The sequence below is a fragment of the Sinohyriopsis cumingii genome, chromosome 18, assembly GCF_028554795.1.
Source record: "Sinohyriopsis cumingii isolate HCF-2022 chromosome 18, ASM2855479v2, whole genome shotgun sequence".
Lineage (NCBI taxonomy): Eukaryota > Metazoa > Mollusca > Bivalvia > Unionida > Unionidae > Sinohyriopsis > Sinohyriopsis cumingii.
This window is the reverse complement of record NC_142978.1, coordinates 100,198,284-100,217,601: the sequence shown is the minus strand read 5'-3', so window position 1 is coordinate 100,217,601 and position 19,318 is coordinate 100,198,284. Positions and strand designations below refer to the sequence as shown.

General features: G+C 33.5%; 1 protein-coding gene across 3 annotated transcripts in view; it reads right to left on the bottom strand.

The window, feature by feature from the left end:
• Positions 1 to 1,645: 1,645 nt before the first annotated feature.
• The window catches only part of LOC149777586 (proline-serine-threonine phosphatase-interacting protein 2-like), a 71,292-nt gene continuing 53,619 nt past the window's right edge, over positions 1,646 to 19,318 (bottom strand). For 2 of the 3 annotated variants that reach the window (XM_089942209.1, XM_089942210.1), the window contains exon 13: positions 1,646 to 8,944. In XM_089942209.1, coding sequence (XP_089798335.1) covers positions 8,768 to 8,944 — 177 coding nt within the window. In that variant the 3' untranslated portion in view covers positions 1,646 to 8,767. The remainder of the gene's footprint in view (positions 8,945 to 19,318) is intronic. The other variant, XM_089942211.1, reaches the window with a different exon arrangement.

Genomic DNA, 19,318 nt, shown 5'->3' with positions numbered 1-19,318 from the left:
TGGGATGTAAGTATATTGTGTCAGCATTTCATGTGGAATGTGAGTATATTTTGTCAGCATTTCATGTGGGATGTAAGTATATTGTGTCAGCATTTCATGTGGGATGTAAGTATATTTTGTCAACATTTCATGTGGGATGTAAGTATATTTTGTCAGCATTTCATGTGGGATGTAAGTATATTGTGTCAGCATTTCATGTGGGATGTGAGTATATTTTGTCAGCATTTCTTGTGGGATGTGAGTATATTGTGTCAGCATTTCATGTGGGATGTAAGTATATTTTGTCAGCATTTCATGTGGGATGTGAGGATATTTTGTCAGCATTTCTTGTGGGATGTAAGTATATTGTGTCAGCATTTCATGTGGGATGTAAGTATATTGTGTCAACATTTCATGTGGGATGTAAGTATATTTTGTCAGCATTTCATGTAGGATGTAAGTATATTTTGTCAGCATTTCATGTAGGATGTAAGTATATTTTGTCAGCATTTCATGTGGGATTAAGTATATTGTGTCAGCATTTCATGTGGGATGTGAGTATATTTTGTAAGCATTTCTTGTGGGATGTAAGTATATTGTGTCAGCATTTCATGTGGGATGTAAGTATATTTTGTCAGCATTTCATGTGGGATGTAAGTATATTTTGTCAGCATTTCTTGTGGGATGTAAGTATATTGTGTCAGCATTTCATGTGGGATGTAAGTATATTTTGTCAGCATTTTATGTAGGATGTTAAGTATATTTTGTCAGCATTTCATGTGGGATGTAAGCATTTCATGTGGGATGTAAGTATATTTTGTCAGCATTTCATGTCGGACATATATTGTTAAACTTTCATGTTGTACATAAGCACATTATTAACATGTTTTGTGGACTTTAATTATATTAAAAGTGTCCTTTCCATATTTATGACAAAATAGTTCAAAAACTGTATCCTTTTTTATGAAACAGTTGTATCTGTCACAAATTAATGTTGACAAATATAATTACATTTTTGATCCTTTACTCACATCTTTGATGCCTGTCATGTATGACATCATGGTGGCCAAATGAATTGTGAAACAGATTCTGGCAAAATCCAACTTTCAGAAAATTTTGGATTGATATAAACATCACATTTTAGTTTATTTACTAGTGTATGTGAATGTGTTAAGTATATCTATTTCTTTGTAAGACATAATGAAACATCCTACCAGTTTTTTGAGTGCACTTGTTTTCTGTCTGAACAACATGTAATTTTTCAAGTCCACTAAATAATTTCACATTTGTTGAGTAACGGTGTTTAATGTGTACTAGCCCTCTCTGATAAATATCATGCCCGGGTGCTGGCATCCCACTCAAAGTTTCATTGCCTACTATTTCAATAGTGTACCTAGAAAACTGCAGGCTTCAGTTATGGCCATTATGGAAGGGTTTTTATTGCATCGTCCACCATATTATTGGGCATAGATTATTTATGTAAAGTTCTTTTCTCTATCCTGCCCCATTTGTAAGTGGGACAGTTCTCAGATTGAAAAAGAGAGTAATAGAGTTTGTCTCCTTCTTTTTGGAGGTGTCACTCTTTGCGATGTTGATGGTCACGTTGCTGGTGTGCAGAGAGGCACTAGGTTAGAACTGTAAGAAGAAGAGGAAGAACTCTGTGAAGTCTAGGTTGAGCTTCTTTTACTGAAACAGCACAAACCTTTAATATAGAAAATGTATACTTGAAGTTATACACTTTAGATATAGAAATACATATACATGAAGTGGTACAGTGTAGAAATAGAAAATGATATATAAAATTATCACATTTCTTCAAGCTAAGCAACTTTATACAATTCTAGAATTTCTATATTTTTAGAATATAATGTAAATAATTAAATATTGAATGATTTGACGATTGCAAAAATGAATTTGGTATTTCAGACTGACAACACAGTTGTTTGCAATAATAAAAAATTATTCAATGTTTGATCTTAAATAAACAAACTATCATGTTCTGTAACTTTAAAGGTACATTATTTTATTTCTCAATTAATTATTACTGAGCATGAAATTGGTAGCGAAATTGTCTTTACAATAAATCAATACTAAGATTACAGATACATGGAAAGCCTTAATGCAGTTCAATAATCCATTACACAATAGATTTCAAGTTTAATATTATATAACAAAAAAAGAATACAAAATGCTTCAAATGTTTCTAGCTGGAATTGAATTAAAATAAGTCAGTATCATAACCATGTCCCCTAACATTTAAATTATTACACTGTAGTCCTAAAAGAAAATCTTTAAAATATTGTAACATTTTATTTCTCTAAACTTGTAGGAAGAAGAGGAAAAACTCTGTGTGAAGCATAAGTAGAGCTTTTGCTTAACATTTTGTCTGCCGTTATTCATATGATTTTGGGTAGTGAAGAATACAATTTCATTCTATAAAAAGCCATAGGCTCAGGCAATGGACTCACCTCTAGGCTTCAGAGTTAAGAAAAATTGCAAGATATGTTTTCTGGAGTTTTAAGGAAAATTCCAAACTTGCTTCATAACGTATTCTTTTTTTTCCATAAATAGCATGCCTGTTTAGGCAAGAACTCTTATGCTTAGCTTCAGAGTTTACAACCTTTGAAATATCAACTTTTCTTGACACATAAATATAGACAAATTTGATGAAACAGCAACTCTTGACATCATATCTATACTGTAACATGTTACTGAATTCGCTAACTTAGAATGTAGGATTAATTTTTGTAGCAGGTTTATACAATGTTAGAAGTATTGCATTAGTTAACTGACAATCACAATCTTCATCAAAATTATATAAATCTCATTTAAAACCTTACAAATTGCATTTTATGAAAATTCCTAGAAAATTATGAAAATTCCTAGAACATACAATCATGCACTTCATATTTTTATCAATAGTGACTCAAATGTCAGCATGATGTCTTTCATAGAACCAGCTATAGTATAAGCTTAATTATCCCCCTTTAGTTACAGGGTTTAGATTACAACTTATACAACAATTAACATTGACATAGCAAATTCAGCTACAGCAATGTACTGGCCATTTAATTAAGGGGGAAATGTCTGTGATTTTGTTCTGAGATGAAATATTTTCTTTTCTTTTATCTCAAGATAACTTTTATTCTTAATAAGATCATGGACGCTATATGGTGTTTGTTATTTTGATATTGATCTGAGCAAGTTATTGACAAGATGGTATTAAACAAGAGTGTCGGATTCTTACCCCAGAATATTAGTCTCTAATGTAATTGTTGTATTCCATGGTATGTTGAGAAATACCAAACATTTTCATGGTACCTAGTTCTAATAAGTATATTGTCAACATTTCATGTGGGACATAAGTATCTTGTCAACAATTCATGTGAGACATAAGTATATTCTCAACATTTCATGTAGGACATAAGTATCTTGTCAACATTTCATGTGGGACATAAGTATCTTGTCAACATTTCATGTGGGACATAAGTATCTTGTCAACATTTCATGTGGGACATAAGTATCTTGTCAACATTTCATGTGAGACATAAGTATCTTGTCAACATTTCATGTGGGACATAAGATCTTGTCAACATTTCATGTGGGACATAAGTATCTTGTCAACATTTCATGTGGGACATAAGTATCTTGTCAACATTTCATGTGGGACATAAGTATCTTGTCAACATTTCATGTGGGACATAAGTATCTTGTCAACATTTCATGTGGGACATAAGTATCTTGTCAACAATTCATGTGAGACATAAGTATATTCTCAACATTTCATGTGGGACATAAGTATTTGTATATTGTTAACATTTCTTGTTAGACCTAAGTATATTGTTAAAATGTAATGTGGGACATAATTATATTGTCAAAATGTAATGTGGGACATAATATATTATCAAATTATCATGTGGGACATAAGTATATTGTCGAAATGTAAAGTTGGACATCATTATATTTTCAATATTTAATTGTTGGACATAAGTATATTGATATATATGTAATATATAAATATATTGTCAACATTTCTCATGAGACATAACAAAATATTGTAAACATTTCAATTGTTCACAAGCATATTATCAATATTTCATGTGGGACATAAGTATATTGTGAATATTTCTTGTGGAACATATTTGTATTATTAACAATTCCTGTGGAACTTAAGATTATTGCTAACATTTCTTGTGAGACAGACATATATTGTCAACGTTTCTTGAGGGGCAAAAATATATTAATATTTCATAAAACAGAAGTTCTAAAAGAGTTAATTTGTAACTATTTTAGTGTAAATTCTGTCTATTTGTCCTACTTATTTGGGCAAGTTCTTGTCCAGCCACCCAGTGATGTAATCATTTACCTTTAGCTGGGAATCAAGTTGATTAGTGGTTCATTAGAATGTATGTAATGCTATAGTTGATGGACAGAAGCAAATCTTGAGAATGGAGTCAATTTTTAACATTTACTTTGGCATTTACTGGTATGTCATCTTATTTCTAATGACTATCCTAATTTATTAACACTCTATATCATGCTGAACATAGAGGTTGCAAATATTTTAACTAAATTCTTCTTCTGATGAATACTGTCGGCAAACAGAAACAGGGTTCCTTATATGGACAGGGTATTTAAAGTGAGAACAGACCCAATAACATTAAAGCATCATACAGTCCCAATAACATTAAAACACCATACAGTCCCAATAACATTAATTCAGCATACAGTCCCAATAACATTAAAGCAGCATACAGTCCCAATAACATTAAAACATTATACAGTCCCAATAACATTAAAACACCATACAGTCCCAATAACATTAAAGCAGCATACAGTCCCAATAACATTAAAGCATCATACAGTCCCAATAACATTAAAACACCATACAGTCCCAATAACATTAAAGCAGCATACAGTCCCAATAACATTAAAACATCATACAGTCCCAATAACATTAAAACAGCATCCAGTCCCAATAACATTAAAACACCATACAGTCCCAATAACATTAAAGCAGCATACAGTCCCAATAACATTAAAACATCATACAGTCCCAATAACATTAAAACATTATACAGTCCCAATAACATTAAAACATTATAAGTCCCAATAACATTAAAACATTATACAGTCCCAATAACATGAAAACATCATACAGTCCCAATAACATTAAAACATTATACAGTCCCAATAACATGAAAACATCATACAGTCCCAATAACATTAAAACATTATACACTCCCAATAACATGAAAACATCATATAGCCCCAATAACATGAAAACATCATACACTCCCAATAACATTAAAACATCATCCTTTAAAACTTGAAAGACACAGCTATTCTGAGTATGATTTCTTCAAAAATACTATTCTGACAACTTTAAGGAAACAATATAAAACATTGGAAACTTTTGTCTTGCACTTTAGGAATATGCCAAAGAGAATTTCATCAATGAACAAGAAACATCCATCCATCACATCAATGCTGGATTTGTGCATGTAACCAAGTACTAAATCCTGCTTCACCAAAAGTAAAAGTTCTCTTGCACCACTAGTCCTTACTTTTGACTTTGCACCATTTTTTGCAGGGGCGATGAGCACAGGGTCAAGTGTTTGTGTTCTGGTACAAGAAAGCTACGCGATAGATGCTGTTACTTGTTGAATGGGTTCAAGTAAATGTACTTTGGATACAAAAAAAATGGACACAAAACTCAAATTGTTACAAACACACGCCATAATAATATCTATTTCAAAACCAACTGACAAATACCATTACCTGGTTCTATCAAGCTGCAACCCAAAACACTGCAAGCAAAAGATTCCCTACAGTGCTCAAAATGAAAAGAATATGACAAGTTTCAATGAGAGGAGAGAGATAACCCAACATGTTACAAAACAGGCCAACAACAAACACCTAAAACTGAAAATGATACGAAAAACCAACCAAGCAAATCATGCTGACCTCCCTCCTAAAATACAAGGTAACAAGAAACAAAGAACGAATACTTTTTATGATCACATTTCACTTCAGAAGCCCTCAGGAAGGTCGCTTCAATGAAAAATACTGGCCAAACACTAAATCGTTTGAACCACTTAAAAAGATTTTGCTACACAAACCAATTGTAGCATTATGTACACCTAAATTTCTGAGAAACCAGTCTCAAAATTCAAAATGACAGTCTAGTCAGGGAAAATTTAAAACCAGTCTCAAAAATCAAAATGACATTCTAGTCAGGGAAATTTAAAACCAGTCTCAAAAATCAAAATGACAGTCTAGTCTGGGAAAATTTAAAATCAGTCTCAAAAATCAAAATGACATTCTAGTCCGGAAAATGTTAAGCTGGTCTCGAATCAAATGACAGTTGGGATATAAAAGCCATCTGGAGACAGAGGCAAGATGTGCCACACATAATAGAAAAATGCATACATTTTGAAGTACAGTCAAGTGTGAAAACTTAATGATTTAGAGCCAGACAATAACATGCAACACAGAAAATGTAATCTACCTCATGACATGCAATTATGTACTACCATCCAGCATGTTTAAGAATCAAAGAAATTAAATGTTAGAATAATTCTCTACTTATTAGATTCAGCAAACCAAAAACAAAGTGAAACACTGTCCAGAGGCAGAACATTTTCTTTAATCAGCCACCTTTCAATACTGGAATGGCCCTATAACTAAAACAGGAGTGCATAAAATAGGAAATCAAAACGAATAGGTTGCACTGTCTATGAACACTGGAACCCAGAGCTTTATATCAAACAGAATCCAAACTAGCAAATTCACATTCTTAGATTGCATACCTCCTTCAAAAAATTACATTTTCTGCCACTAATTCTCAAACTCATGATTGTAATTATTTTGCTGTACAAAGCATATTTTATTTATTTTATATTTAGTTAGTCACAATATAAGTTTATAAAATTACTTTTATAGTCACAATATAATTTTATAAAACTACTTTATCAATTTTTACTAGCTTGAAGTAATTGCCAGTTAACCAAATACTATACAGGCTCAACTAATGTGGGTACACGAGAAGCTTTTCAGTAGCTTCTCATGGGTCAGTGGTTCTTTCTGGGGTTTTCCAGGGTTCTTCCTCCACAAGTTATACTTGTGCTGAAAAATGGCATTGAACCCTACAACAGCAATAACAAAATACTATATCCAAGATAAATGTTAAGTGGGAACATTTTTGATAACCATTAAAAATGGCACACAATTTTTTCATTACTGACTTGTGTTGCAAATTTAGATTCCTTTGTTCCAGCTACTTTTAACTTTGATTGCATGACCACGTCATGCCGTACAACCCTGTTTCTTTATTCATTTTGTAAGTATCCACAGCCAAATATCATATAGAACATTGTTGTATTTTGTAAGTATCCACAGCCAAATATCATATAGAACATTGCTGTATTTTGTAAATATCCACAGCCAAACATCATGTAGACCATTGTTGTATTTTGTAAGTATCCACAGCCAAATATCATATAGAACATTGCTGTATTTTGTAAGCATCCACAGCCAAACATCATGTAGACCTTTGTTGTATTTTGTAAATATCCACAGCCAAACATCATGTAGACCTTTGTTGTATTTTGTAAGTATCCACAGCCAAATATCATATAGAACATTGCTGTATTTTGTAAATATCCACAGCCAAACATCATGTAGACCTTTGTTGTATTTTGTAAGTATCCACAGCCAAATATCATATAGAACATTGTTTTATTTTGTAAATATCCACAGCCAAACATCATGTAGACCTTTGTTGTATTTTGTAAGTATCCACAGCCAAATATCATATAGAACATTGTTTTATTTTGTAAATATCCACAGCCAAACATCATGTAGACCTTTGTTGTATTTTGTAAGTATCCACAGTCAAATATCATATAGAACATTGCTGTATTTTGTAAATATCCACAGCCAAACATCATGTAGACCTTTGTTGTATTTTGTAAGCATCCACAGCCAAATATCATATAGAACATGCTGTATTTTGTAAGTATCCACAGCCAAACATCATGTAGATCTTTGTTGTATTTTGTAAGTATCCACAGCCAAACGTCATGTAGACCTTTGTTGTATTTTGTAAGTATCCACAGCCAAACATCATGTAGATTTTTGTTGTATTTTGTAAGTATCCACAGCCAAACATCATGTAGATCTTTGTTGTATTTTGTAAGTATCCGCAACCAAGCATCATGTAAAACTTTATTGTATTTTGTTTTTGCGTAATTTGTTTAATTGTCCCATGTAGCTTTGTGCCCTTGAGAAAACACTAGTTGAATCTGAAACTTCTTGGGTTAGTTAAATACCAGCTTGCACTTTTGTTCGTCAGCTTTTGTTTCACACACACACACACACACACACACACACAGAGTAGGGTTTATTATAATGTACACTGGTTGAATCATTAGCAGAAGATATCCCATAATATTTTTATGAGGAAATAATATTATAACATGCTTCAAAAGTGTAAACAGTGGTATTTCTCATTGACAAACCATCCCAAATTGGAAATCTAAAAGTTAAAAATTATGAGTTTCCTCTTAATTTGAGTTATGCCACATCTGTAAAGCTGAACAGAGAAGCAAATTAAACCTGTTCAAACTGAAACCAATACATGAATAACAGTGGTGAGCTTTTACAGGTTCCGTTATACCTGTCTAGAACAGTAATAATAAGCCATCTCTTTTACATCATTATAAGCATTTTTTTCCACAACTGCGCATTGTCAGAGTTTATTTTTATACTATGACTAAATTCTCATTCAAATCAGAGATGAGTGTCTATCCATAGATTTCAATTTTGTGATCTCTCGAACACATGATTTGGGGACCAGTCCACATTTCAAAGTCAATGGATCTTTCACCTGAACGACACCCTCTGACATCTCTCTAATAAACTCTACTTCGTCCCCACAAGAGAGTGCCAGGTCACTTGGGGCCTGAAAAAAAAAAAAAAATTTACAATTGTGTGTCATTCTTTATACATTGCATATGATATGTGGCTAAAGATATATCTGAAAAATATTTTAATATTTCCAACAGTATTCTATCTTAATATCCTCCATTGAACCACAAAGTGTTATTTATTTATTTACTTTACGTATATGTACTTCCTTTGTGTGTTTTTCTTGTCTTTTTACTTGATTATTACTGTATAGCTCAATTCTTCATATGTTCAACATATTATAAACGCTGACTGAAATTTAGTGAGCAACTGAGTAAATATTTTTGACATTTCCCCTATCTGTTACATAACAAACTGACCACGGTATGGTATCCATGATAACTTTGAAGTTTTATATTGGAGTTAACATCTTCTCAACCAATGTGCTTTTTTCTAAAGGTTTCCATGACAAATATTTATAGAGACTAGAACAGTCGGATGTGATATTGTCATGGTTGAACCGTAATATATTCATCGGACCAAATCGGGGTATACCTTCCAACGAATGAATACTCATACAAATAGTTATTGTCTTTGGAGACTGCTAATGTTCTAGTTCACAGTTTTTCAATGCCACACCTCTTCCGTTTCTTCTACATTAGTTGTTGCATTAAACTGAAGCTTAGGGTAGTGTTATTTTAGGTATAAAGTGTACACACTTGTATGCTAAGAGTTCCTGTCTTGCCTGTGTAAGCAGAAACCTGGTGAAATCACTGTCAAGAATGTCATAGTGCTGTATGAAAGCTTATGAAAGTTACGTATTTTCTATATCAGTCCTTTTATTAGACTGAAATTCCATATGCTAAAGTTTGCATATGAAATGATAGGAGGTCTTGTCTAGGCAGAAAGCTGGTAGCATTATTGTTGACAATGTCATTGTTGTACAAAAGTTATATAACTCTACATTAGTCACTGTATTTGACTGAAATTTTGGAGTAATATACGTCTCTAGATTATATCTATACACTATGAGTTCCAGTCTTGTCTGCATGCACAGAAGGCTGATGATGTTGCTATCAACAATGTCAAGGTGATGTGAGATAATATTTGAAAGACACTCTAGCCATTAGCTGTAACTGACTGAATTTCTAGAAAAACATTACTATAATCATTACAGTTTTTACTGTGGGATACTATGTATTTCTGGTTTGGCTGCACAAACAAGACATTATGTCATCATAATTCTTCTGTTCACATGCAAGACACAGCATTCCACTTAACCCTTTTACAGACCATTCCAGTGGCCTAGTGGTTAGAGTGTCCGCTTCAGATGAGGATGGTCATAGGTTCGAACGCCAGCCGAGTCATACCAAGCACTTAGAAAAATGGAACTAACAGCTGTCTCTCTTAGCACTCAGCATTAAGAGGTTAGTGTTATGACTGCTTGGCCTGGTGTCAGAATAATGTGACTGGGTGCAATAACACGTTTCATGTCTGCGGAATGATGTCTCAGTGCTAGACATCACTATAAACTGCCACACTGCAGACATCATAGCAATATGACTGAAAAACTGTTAAAGCTATGTTAAAAATCCAAAATCACACACACAGACACAACCTCTTTATAATGATTTGGCTGTTAAAAATGTTATATTTGTCAATTTTGTTAATTCTGTTCATTAATTAGCCACAGAAATACATGTTTTATACCTATCACAGCATGTTGATCTTTTTTTTTAAATTTTTCTTTGCATCACAGCAGAATAGACAAAACACTGACTTCAAACTGAAGAAGCAATTTTCAAATGAAAGTTTCAAGATATCCCTGCATTCGATGCTTAAAACAGATTTGGTTGACAATGTCTTATAAGTGATGGTTATGTCATGCTCAAGTCATGACTAGAACAATGAGCATGGAACTCCTGTGGAACGAATTCATTGGTAAATATAACAGAAAGTCACAGAACATATACTTTTGCACAGAAAGGTCACAAATATTAATGGTGTCAAATATGTAGAAATGTTTTATATTTTTTATTCTTATGTGTTGTCCTAATTATCACAGAACATATAAAATGTATAGTTTGGGTCCATGATAAGGCAACTCCAACATCAGCAGACATAAGACTGCAATATGATGCAGGTTTTGTTGTTTCAAATACAATAGGTAGGGGTATTCAGAAAATTCAGGATGTTTGCCGCTACTCTGAGGTAGTTCCTGTGTTGGTGACTGTGTTAGGAACTACAGCCATATTATGGTCAATGAAAAGAAAGGCTAGTAATGGATATAAAACTAAGTACTTGAGATCATTATCTCTGTCAGTAATTCTCAAATAAAGTATATACATAACATCTACAATTATGTATATTGTAAAATGACATTTTTATTACTAAATTTTTTCTTCAATTTTTAGGTATTTTATGAAACTGTTAATAACTGTATCATTTTAAATAAAATCTAGACCTGGAAATGGAACCTATATGTCGATTAAGATATATCAGATTCTGATATCTAGACCTCGAAATGGAACCAATATGTCAATTAAGATATATCAGATTCTGATATCTAGACCTCGAAATGGAACCAATATGTCAATTAAGATATATCAGATTCTGATATCTAGACCTCGAAATGGAACCAATATGTCAATTAAGATATATCAGATTCTGATATCTAGACCTCGAAATGGAACCAATATGTCAATTAAGATATATCAGATTCTGATATCTAGACCTCGAAATGGAACCAATATGTCAATTAAGATATATCAGATTCTGATATTTAGACCTGGGATAGGAACCTATATGTCAATTAAGATATATCAGATTCTGATATCTAGATCTGGAAATGGAACCTATATGTCAATTAAGATATATCAGATTCTGATATCTAGATCTGGAAATGGAACCTATATGTCATATAAGATATATCACATTCTGATATAACGATCAGCTATCATCACTAATAATTAAAATATAGTGAGGTCAGGAGTTTTCATTTTCATTAACGCTTAAGGTTTAAATCATAATTTAAGTGTTCCAGTTTATTGGTGGCCCAAATATTTGTGACTTATCAGTAAATCAAATAAAATCATCAATCAGCAATTTGCCAGTAAGAAACGTATATTTTTAAATAGTGGATATGATCAATATGGCTACTAACCACCACCATTGTACAAGCGTGTGGAAAGAATGTCAAGGCTCATTCAAAGCAATTTTAAATGATTGTTATAAGAATATGCAACAAAAAATTAATGAAGCATGGTTAGTTATGCATGTGTAATTATGGCATATTATCTAAGCTAATAGAAAGAGCCGGTTTATTGATACAATATTTTAAACTTGGTTTTCTAAAATAATAATTACTACTGAATTTCTTTTCTATATTATAATTGTTTGTCCAAGCAGTGCTCATGGTTTTTGTGGCCAGATAAAACATAAATGAACATGTGGCACACGCAGCATGTTCTTGAAGAAAATTGAAATGCCATTTTTAATTATTACTGAATGCAGCTAATTTGAAACACCATTTTCCTTCTATGAATACTAAAATAAACTGATTTGAAATAAATATGTTTGTCACAAATTATTTCCAAAAATAAATGTATTTGAAACTATGTATGAATTCAACAGAAATAAATGATCCAAAGAATGCATCTGGTATTTTCCACGTTCACTTTTCTATAACAATTACACTCGATATGAGCAGTACAATAGTCTTTGTATCATCAAGCGAGGACTGCAGACATGGTGTCAGTGTTATGAGATAAGGACAAATGAATATTGTTGAAAATCAATTTGATATTTGTTTTTGCTCTTCATTAATATATATTTATGCCAAAGGTTTTATTATAAATTGGCATTGTAATTTTTCTCATCATTAATATATATTTATGCCAAAGGTTTTATTATAAATTGGCATTGTAATTTTTCTCATCATTAATATATATTTATGCCAAAGGTTTTATTATAAATTGCATTGTAATTTTTCTCATCCTTATGACATTTCTTGCCTGATTTTTAATGACTTTTTCAGAGATTTTGTAAATAACTGGGTAAATGAAACCAATTTGAGTGAATATAAAAGTAAACATTTAATCAAACATATGCAAAACCAAAGACAACCACTCCTATTATGGCCAAAAGCCTTTGATGTTAAAAAAAACAACAATCAACCAGTAATGAGAAAAATACTATTCAACACCTCTCCCTCCACAACACATGCACAATGGGATCCTAAAAATAGTCCACAGCATAAGCATAAACGAAGTTGAGAGTTACCCAGAGACCTCTGCAAAATGAAGAAAGGGATGGACATCTACAGTGAGAAGGGTGGGGGTGCATTAAATGGTTTGAAAACTTATTTCATATTTGTGTTGGGAACAGTTCTCAATAAATAACATTTTCTGGCAAAATTGTTTACTTTTCTGTATAAAATACATTATTTATTGTCCAAGACAACCAATCTCTGAAAGATTGTAAGAAAACATTACTCCAAGAGTTTGAAACGAACGTGTACTAGCAAAAACTGTGACAGTTGACATGAATTTTACTTGATAAAACTTATTTAATTGGTATTTTTGTTCTAACACTGTAGGCATTAGCAGCATTTTAATTGATTGACATGTCATCAATTTTTGTTAATTACAGAGCACTCAGAATTTTGTTTATACAGAAAAATTAACAAAAAATGATTTCTCATTAGATGTGGATTTCATGATGTTGATTGAAATGTATGGGTACTAACCAAAGTTTATATGAGGCATGTATCAAGGCTAACCAAAGTTTATATGAGGCATGTATCAAGGCTTCCAACCAAAGTTTATATGAGGCATGTATCAAGGCTAACCAAATTTTATATGAGGCATGTATCAAGGCTAACCAAAGTTAATATGAGGCATGTATCAAGGCTTCCAACCAGTTTATATGAGGCATGTATTAAGACTAACCAAAGTTTATATGAGGCATGTATCAAGGCTAACCAAAGTTTATATGAGGCATGTATCAAGGCTTCCAACCAAAGTTTACATGAGGCATGTATCAAGGCTAACCAAAGTTTATATGAAGCATGTATCAAAGCTAACCAAAGTTTATATGAGGCATGTATCAAGGCTAACCAAAGTTTATATGAGGCATGTATCAAGGCTTCCAACCAAAGTTTATTTAAGGCATGTATCAAGGCTAACCAGAGTTTATATGATGCATGTATCAAGGCTAACTAAAGTTTATATGAGGCATGTATCAAGGCTTCTTTAACCACTTTTGATCACAAATTTTATTGATGATTGACATATAGGCCTAATTTTAGGCATTTAAAAAAAGAGTCTCTAGAAAGGAATGATACTTTAATGGGTGAAAATAATTTCCAGGAATTAAAGATAAGATTCCTTTAAACCCTCAAGTGTGTTGAAACCATTTCTGATATTTCTGATATTCTCAAGCGATAACAGGATTTTCTAATTAGTTAATATGGAACACAAATACGATGTCAGTATGACACCATTTTCATTTAGGACTTCGTGAACAACCTGTGACAGTGACCATCCTCTAAGGGGATTAATGACAATACGATTTTACAACCTGTGACAGTGACCATCCTCTAAGGGGATTAATGACAATACGATTTTACAACCTGTGACAGTGACCATCCTCTAAGGGGATTAATGACAATATGATTTTACAACCTGTGACAGTGACCATCCTCTAAGGGGATTAATGACAATACGATTTTACAACCTGTGACAGTGACCATCCTCTAAGGGGTTTAATGACAATACGATTTTACAACCTGTGACAGTGACCATCCTCTAAGGGGATTAATGATAATATGATTTTACAACCTGTGACAGTGACCATCCTCTAAGGGGATTAATGATAATACGATTTTACAACCTGTGACAGTGACCATCCTCTAAGGGGATTAATGACAATATGATTTTACAACCTGTGACAGTGACCATCCTCTAAGGGGATTAATGATAATACAATTTTACAACCTGTGACAGTGACCATCCTCTAAGGGGATTAATGATAATACGATTTTACAACCTGTGACAGTGACCATTCTCTAAGGGGATTAATGACAATACGATTTTATAACCTGTGACAGTGACCATCCTCTAAGGGGATTAATGATAATACGATTTTATAACCTGTGACAGTGACCATTCTCTAAGGGGATTAATGACAATACGATTTTACAACCTGTGACAGTGACCATCCTCTAAGGGGATTAATGACAATACGATTTTACAACCTGTGACAGTGACCATTCTCTAAGGGGATTAATGACAATACGATTGTACAACCTGTGACAGCGACCATCCTCAAAGGGGATTAATGACAATAGGATTTTTAAAACAATCATCTTGGTAGCCATGTATGACTGGAGCCATTTTTATAGATGGTCCTAACTGAAAATCCATGCATGCTGTAGTGAGAGAACACTGTAAATGAAACATTTTGCTACGACATTGTCTTGAGGAGAAACAGATTCTACATTCATCTTCTCTGCAACAACCAATGATTACTTTTCAGTATGACATATCAAGACCACAAGTGTCATACAAATAAGTCCTGATTTAAAAATATTACATTTTTTTCATTTTTTATGGATATTCCATTCTGAACTTTGGCAACAACAAAAAACTATATATATGCTCTGGCTATTTAATTCATTGTTGGAATCGTAAATCCATTAATTCTTCATGAAATATACAGTGTATATATGATATGACATATGCAGTGTATATAGGATATGAAATATACAGTGTATATAGGATATCAAATATACAGTGTATATATGATATGAAATATACAGCATATATATGATATGAAATATACAGTGTATATATGATATCAAATATACAGTGTATATATATGAAATATACAGTGTATATATGATATTAAATATACTGTGTATATATGATAAGACTCATTGTCTCATCCTAAAAACATTGCTATTGTAAATACAAGTTCTAAGTATGGTTTTTGTGTTTATTAATTATATTGATAGCAAAGTAAAAAAGCCACCATCAGCCATTATATAAATTTTTTAAAAAAAATAATGTGAAATTAGAACGCTCAAAAATGTAAGCTGCATTTTCTCAAAACGCTGCTCTGAGACAATTGTTAAAACTTCCCACTTTTCTAAGTATCTACCACATATACCTGCAAACAACACAGATCCTGACCTGCTGTCACATAATGCACTTGGAGATCAGGATATATGCTGTTTGTTTTACTGACAACTCTTAGCAAGTTGCAGAGACCCAGATCTGCAGGTTCATTGTTGAATGGCAGATCTGGGTCTGTGCAGTCGGATCTGTCTTATATGCAAGTATATACAGTAGATAACTAAATATTTTTATTCCTACCATTTGTTTGGATCATTTTGTGTAATGAGAACTGTGTGTACCTGTATTCATGTACATAAACTAACTTACTGTTTGGTTTGTTTGATGCTTGGATCAAAGTCTCTTTTGACCAAGAGTTACACAACGAAAAACTCGGTTTTCTTCATGAGCGAAACAGTATAGCAGAAACAGTATGAACACGTTTTATCTGCAATCTTGAATGAATTCAGATTATTTGAATAAACTTGGTGAAGCTTTGTCACCACATCTTTTTGATCAAACTGATGACACTCTAACCCATTATGTGCAGTCTGTCTACCCTATTTGGTCTTTCTGTTGACTTTGGGGTGAGGCAGGGACCAGTGGTATACTAATTAAATACTAGGTCATATTATAATCTACTGTTTATATCCAGAATACACACTAGTTCTGTCCACCTCTCCAAATTTTACACTAATGTTTATCTACATTGTTTCTCACTATATTTGTCGACTTAGAATATCTATCACTGAATTGTGTCCATTAGGTATCTTTTCTCTTAACTCCCCATCTTGTATATATCTGTCTGATTCTTACATCTTATCTCTACTATCCCTTTTTCTTTCTCTGCCCTCCTTCTGCTTTTCTTTCTGCTTTGTGTCCTTCTGCCTTCTGCTTTCTCTACTCCACACAATATCTTGTATCTATCCTAATCCCACACACTTTGCCCACATACAAAATATGATTCGCTAACCATTTCTAGACGAATGACAGCTCCCTTCCCCCAGATCATACCATAACTAAATGGTGCTGAAACAGCAGGAATATGATGCAGTTATTAAGATATGCCATGATGCTGACCTGTTTAACCAGATTTGTCAAAGCCTTCCTAAAACACAAAAACTTAACTTGCTGTTGATGTGTTCTCACACCCAACTTACATTAGCTTCTATGATGCTGACATAGTTACCCAGATTTATAATTGCTTCCCTTACATCTGCCTTTGAAATTTCCATATTCACACGCCCCACATATTACTAGTTAGAAACCTGATATTGGTACTGCTATATATTATACTTTTTCCCCACATTAAAATCCCTTTGGTCATTAGTACTAGTACCCCAACAATTACAGCTTCATTGCGGGGCCCCGAGTGGCCGAGTGGTCTAAAGCACTCTCCATTACGGATCACTGCCATCTCACCTTTGTCTGCGTGGGTTCGAGTCTCTGATTCAGCTAATGTGGGTATGTGAGAAAGCTTGCCAGTAGCTTCTCGTGGGTTGGTGGTTCTTTCCGAGGTTTTCCCGTGTTCTTCCTTCACCATTAATACTTGCCGCCATGAAAAATGGTGTTAAACCCTACAACAACAACAACAGTTTCATTGCAGCAATGATGTCACACACCATAACCATCGTAAAATGGTCAACCAATGACTATTTAACAAAACTGTTTTCCTTCTGAAACCATCACCAGAACCAAACTCTGATCAGCACTCAGCTGGTAATTTACATGTAGTTCTTTCGGCATAAATATGAAGACTTTTAAATAATCATCTTTATCTTAAATTATAGTCCTTCTGCAGCAGTTAGTTAAAAAACCAAGAAGAAGCAAAATTGGTTGAGAGCCAAAACACTTTCCTCATAGGGGCTCATCATACAAATATTTTGGACAAACTGTTTAGTGGGTATTTTTGTTTATAATTTGTTAACTTGTATCATTATATTTTCAGAAGTCAACGTCAAAGTACATATGTCAATAAATGCAGCTTTCATGAGAACGTTCTATATTTCTATACTTACTAGTTCAGGTTAATGTCAGGGAAGAATTTATGCTACCTCTCGAAGTCAGCAACCATGCAAAGATAAAATGTTTTCCTGTTTCCCATTGATACACCTTAGACAAAGGGAAGAAACTTTTCCCAACCTTTTCAATTACCTCCCCTTGTCACTGCTAGGTGGCAGCAGTTTACTCAGATTTTATTTGAGCGATACCTCAACAAGGAAACTTGCATTTGCGGGGAGGTTTAGGAGGGTTTTTATTGTAACTGGGTAAGTATTCTAGGAGAAACATAATTTAGAATTTACAAAATTCTTTGAATAGACTCCCTGAACATATTAATATAGACCTCCTGAACATATTAATGTTAATGAATATGTAACAGGAGGAGGAAATGCTGAGCATCCTGCATCTAACAAAGGCATCCTTAGTGGGAAGAATAGTTGGATTCCCTACATGAAGGACAACCTGCTCTACTAAAATGAGAGCAGCACAGCTAGTGGTCACCTAATCAATGAACATAAATGGATAAAAGAAAATAATGCATTCTTCTTACTGGAAAAAATTCAGTAAAGGCACTAAACCCATGCCCATGAGAAAATTGTTTTGACATCAACTGGGCATTGTGGCTATTAGGGCTGCAGCCACTGGACCCATCAGACTCCAGTCTTGTCTCTGCTATTAGCTAGATAATGGAGTTACAACTTCAAGATGATTGAAAGTTCATGCAACAGAACAGCTTATCAGATTAAAATGCAAGACTTGCAGATATTGCTCTTGATGCATCAGCTGAACTCCGATCTTCTGAGATTTCAGAGTATGAGGAATGTATTACCCACTTCATCTATAACCATTGTAATTGTGAAGTTATATCTTCTTTCATGACTTTCACCGGAAGAAACCAGACATTGTTCTGCATGACATTATTCGGTGTACTTAAAGTAGTGCTTGAGACAACAGACAGGGTCTTGTATCCTCCACTGCTACTGATGTACTGTTTGGTATCCACCAATGAGTTAGCCGTAAAGAATTGATTCAAAGGTTGGATTGGAGGCCAGGCAAGCAGCACAGTTTGTATGAATTGATGGATAGTGTGTTGGCTGGTCAGCTCAGTTATTCACTGGATTGATGGACCGATTGCCAGCTGGGTGGAGTACACAGTTGTTGGCTGGATGGCTGACTCAGGGACTGTCTGGTTTATTTGTCTGGTATGGCAAAACATGCAGATCAGCTAAGTGGATCACTGTATAGCTCCACATACTATGGTGCAGCCAGCCAGTCTAAAGCACAGCTCACTAAAATGACAGATTCCCACTCTA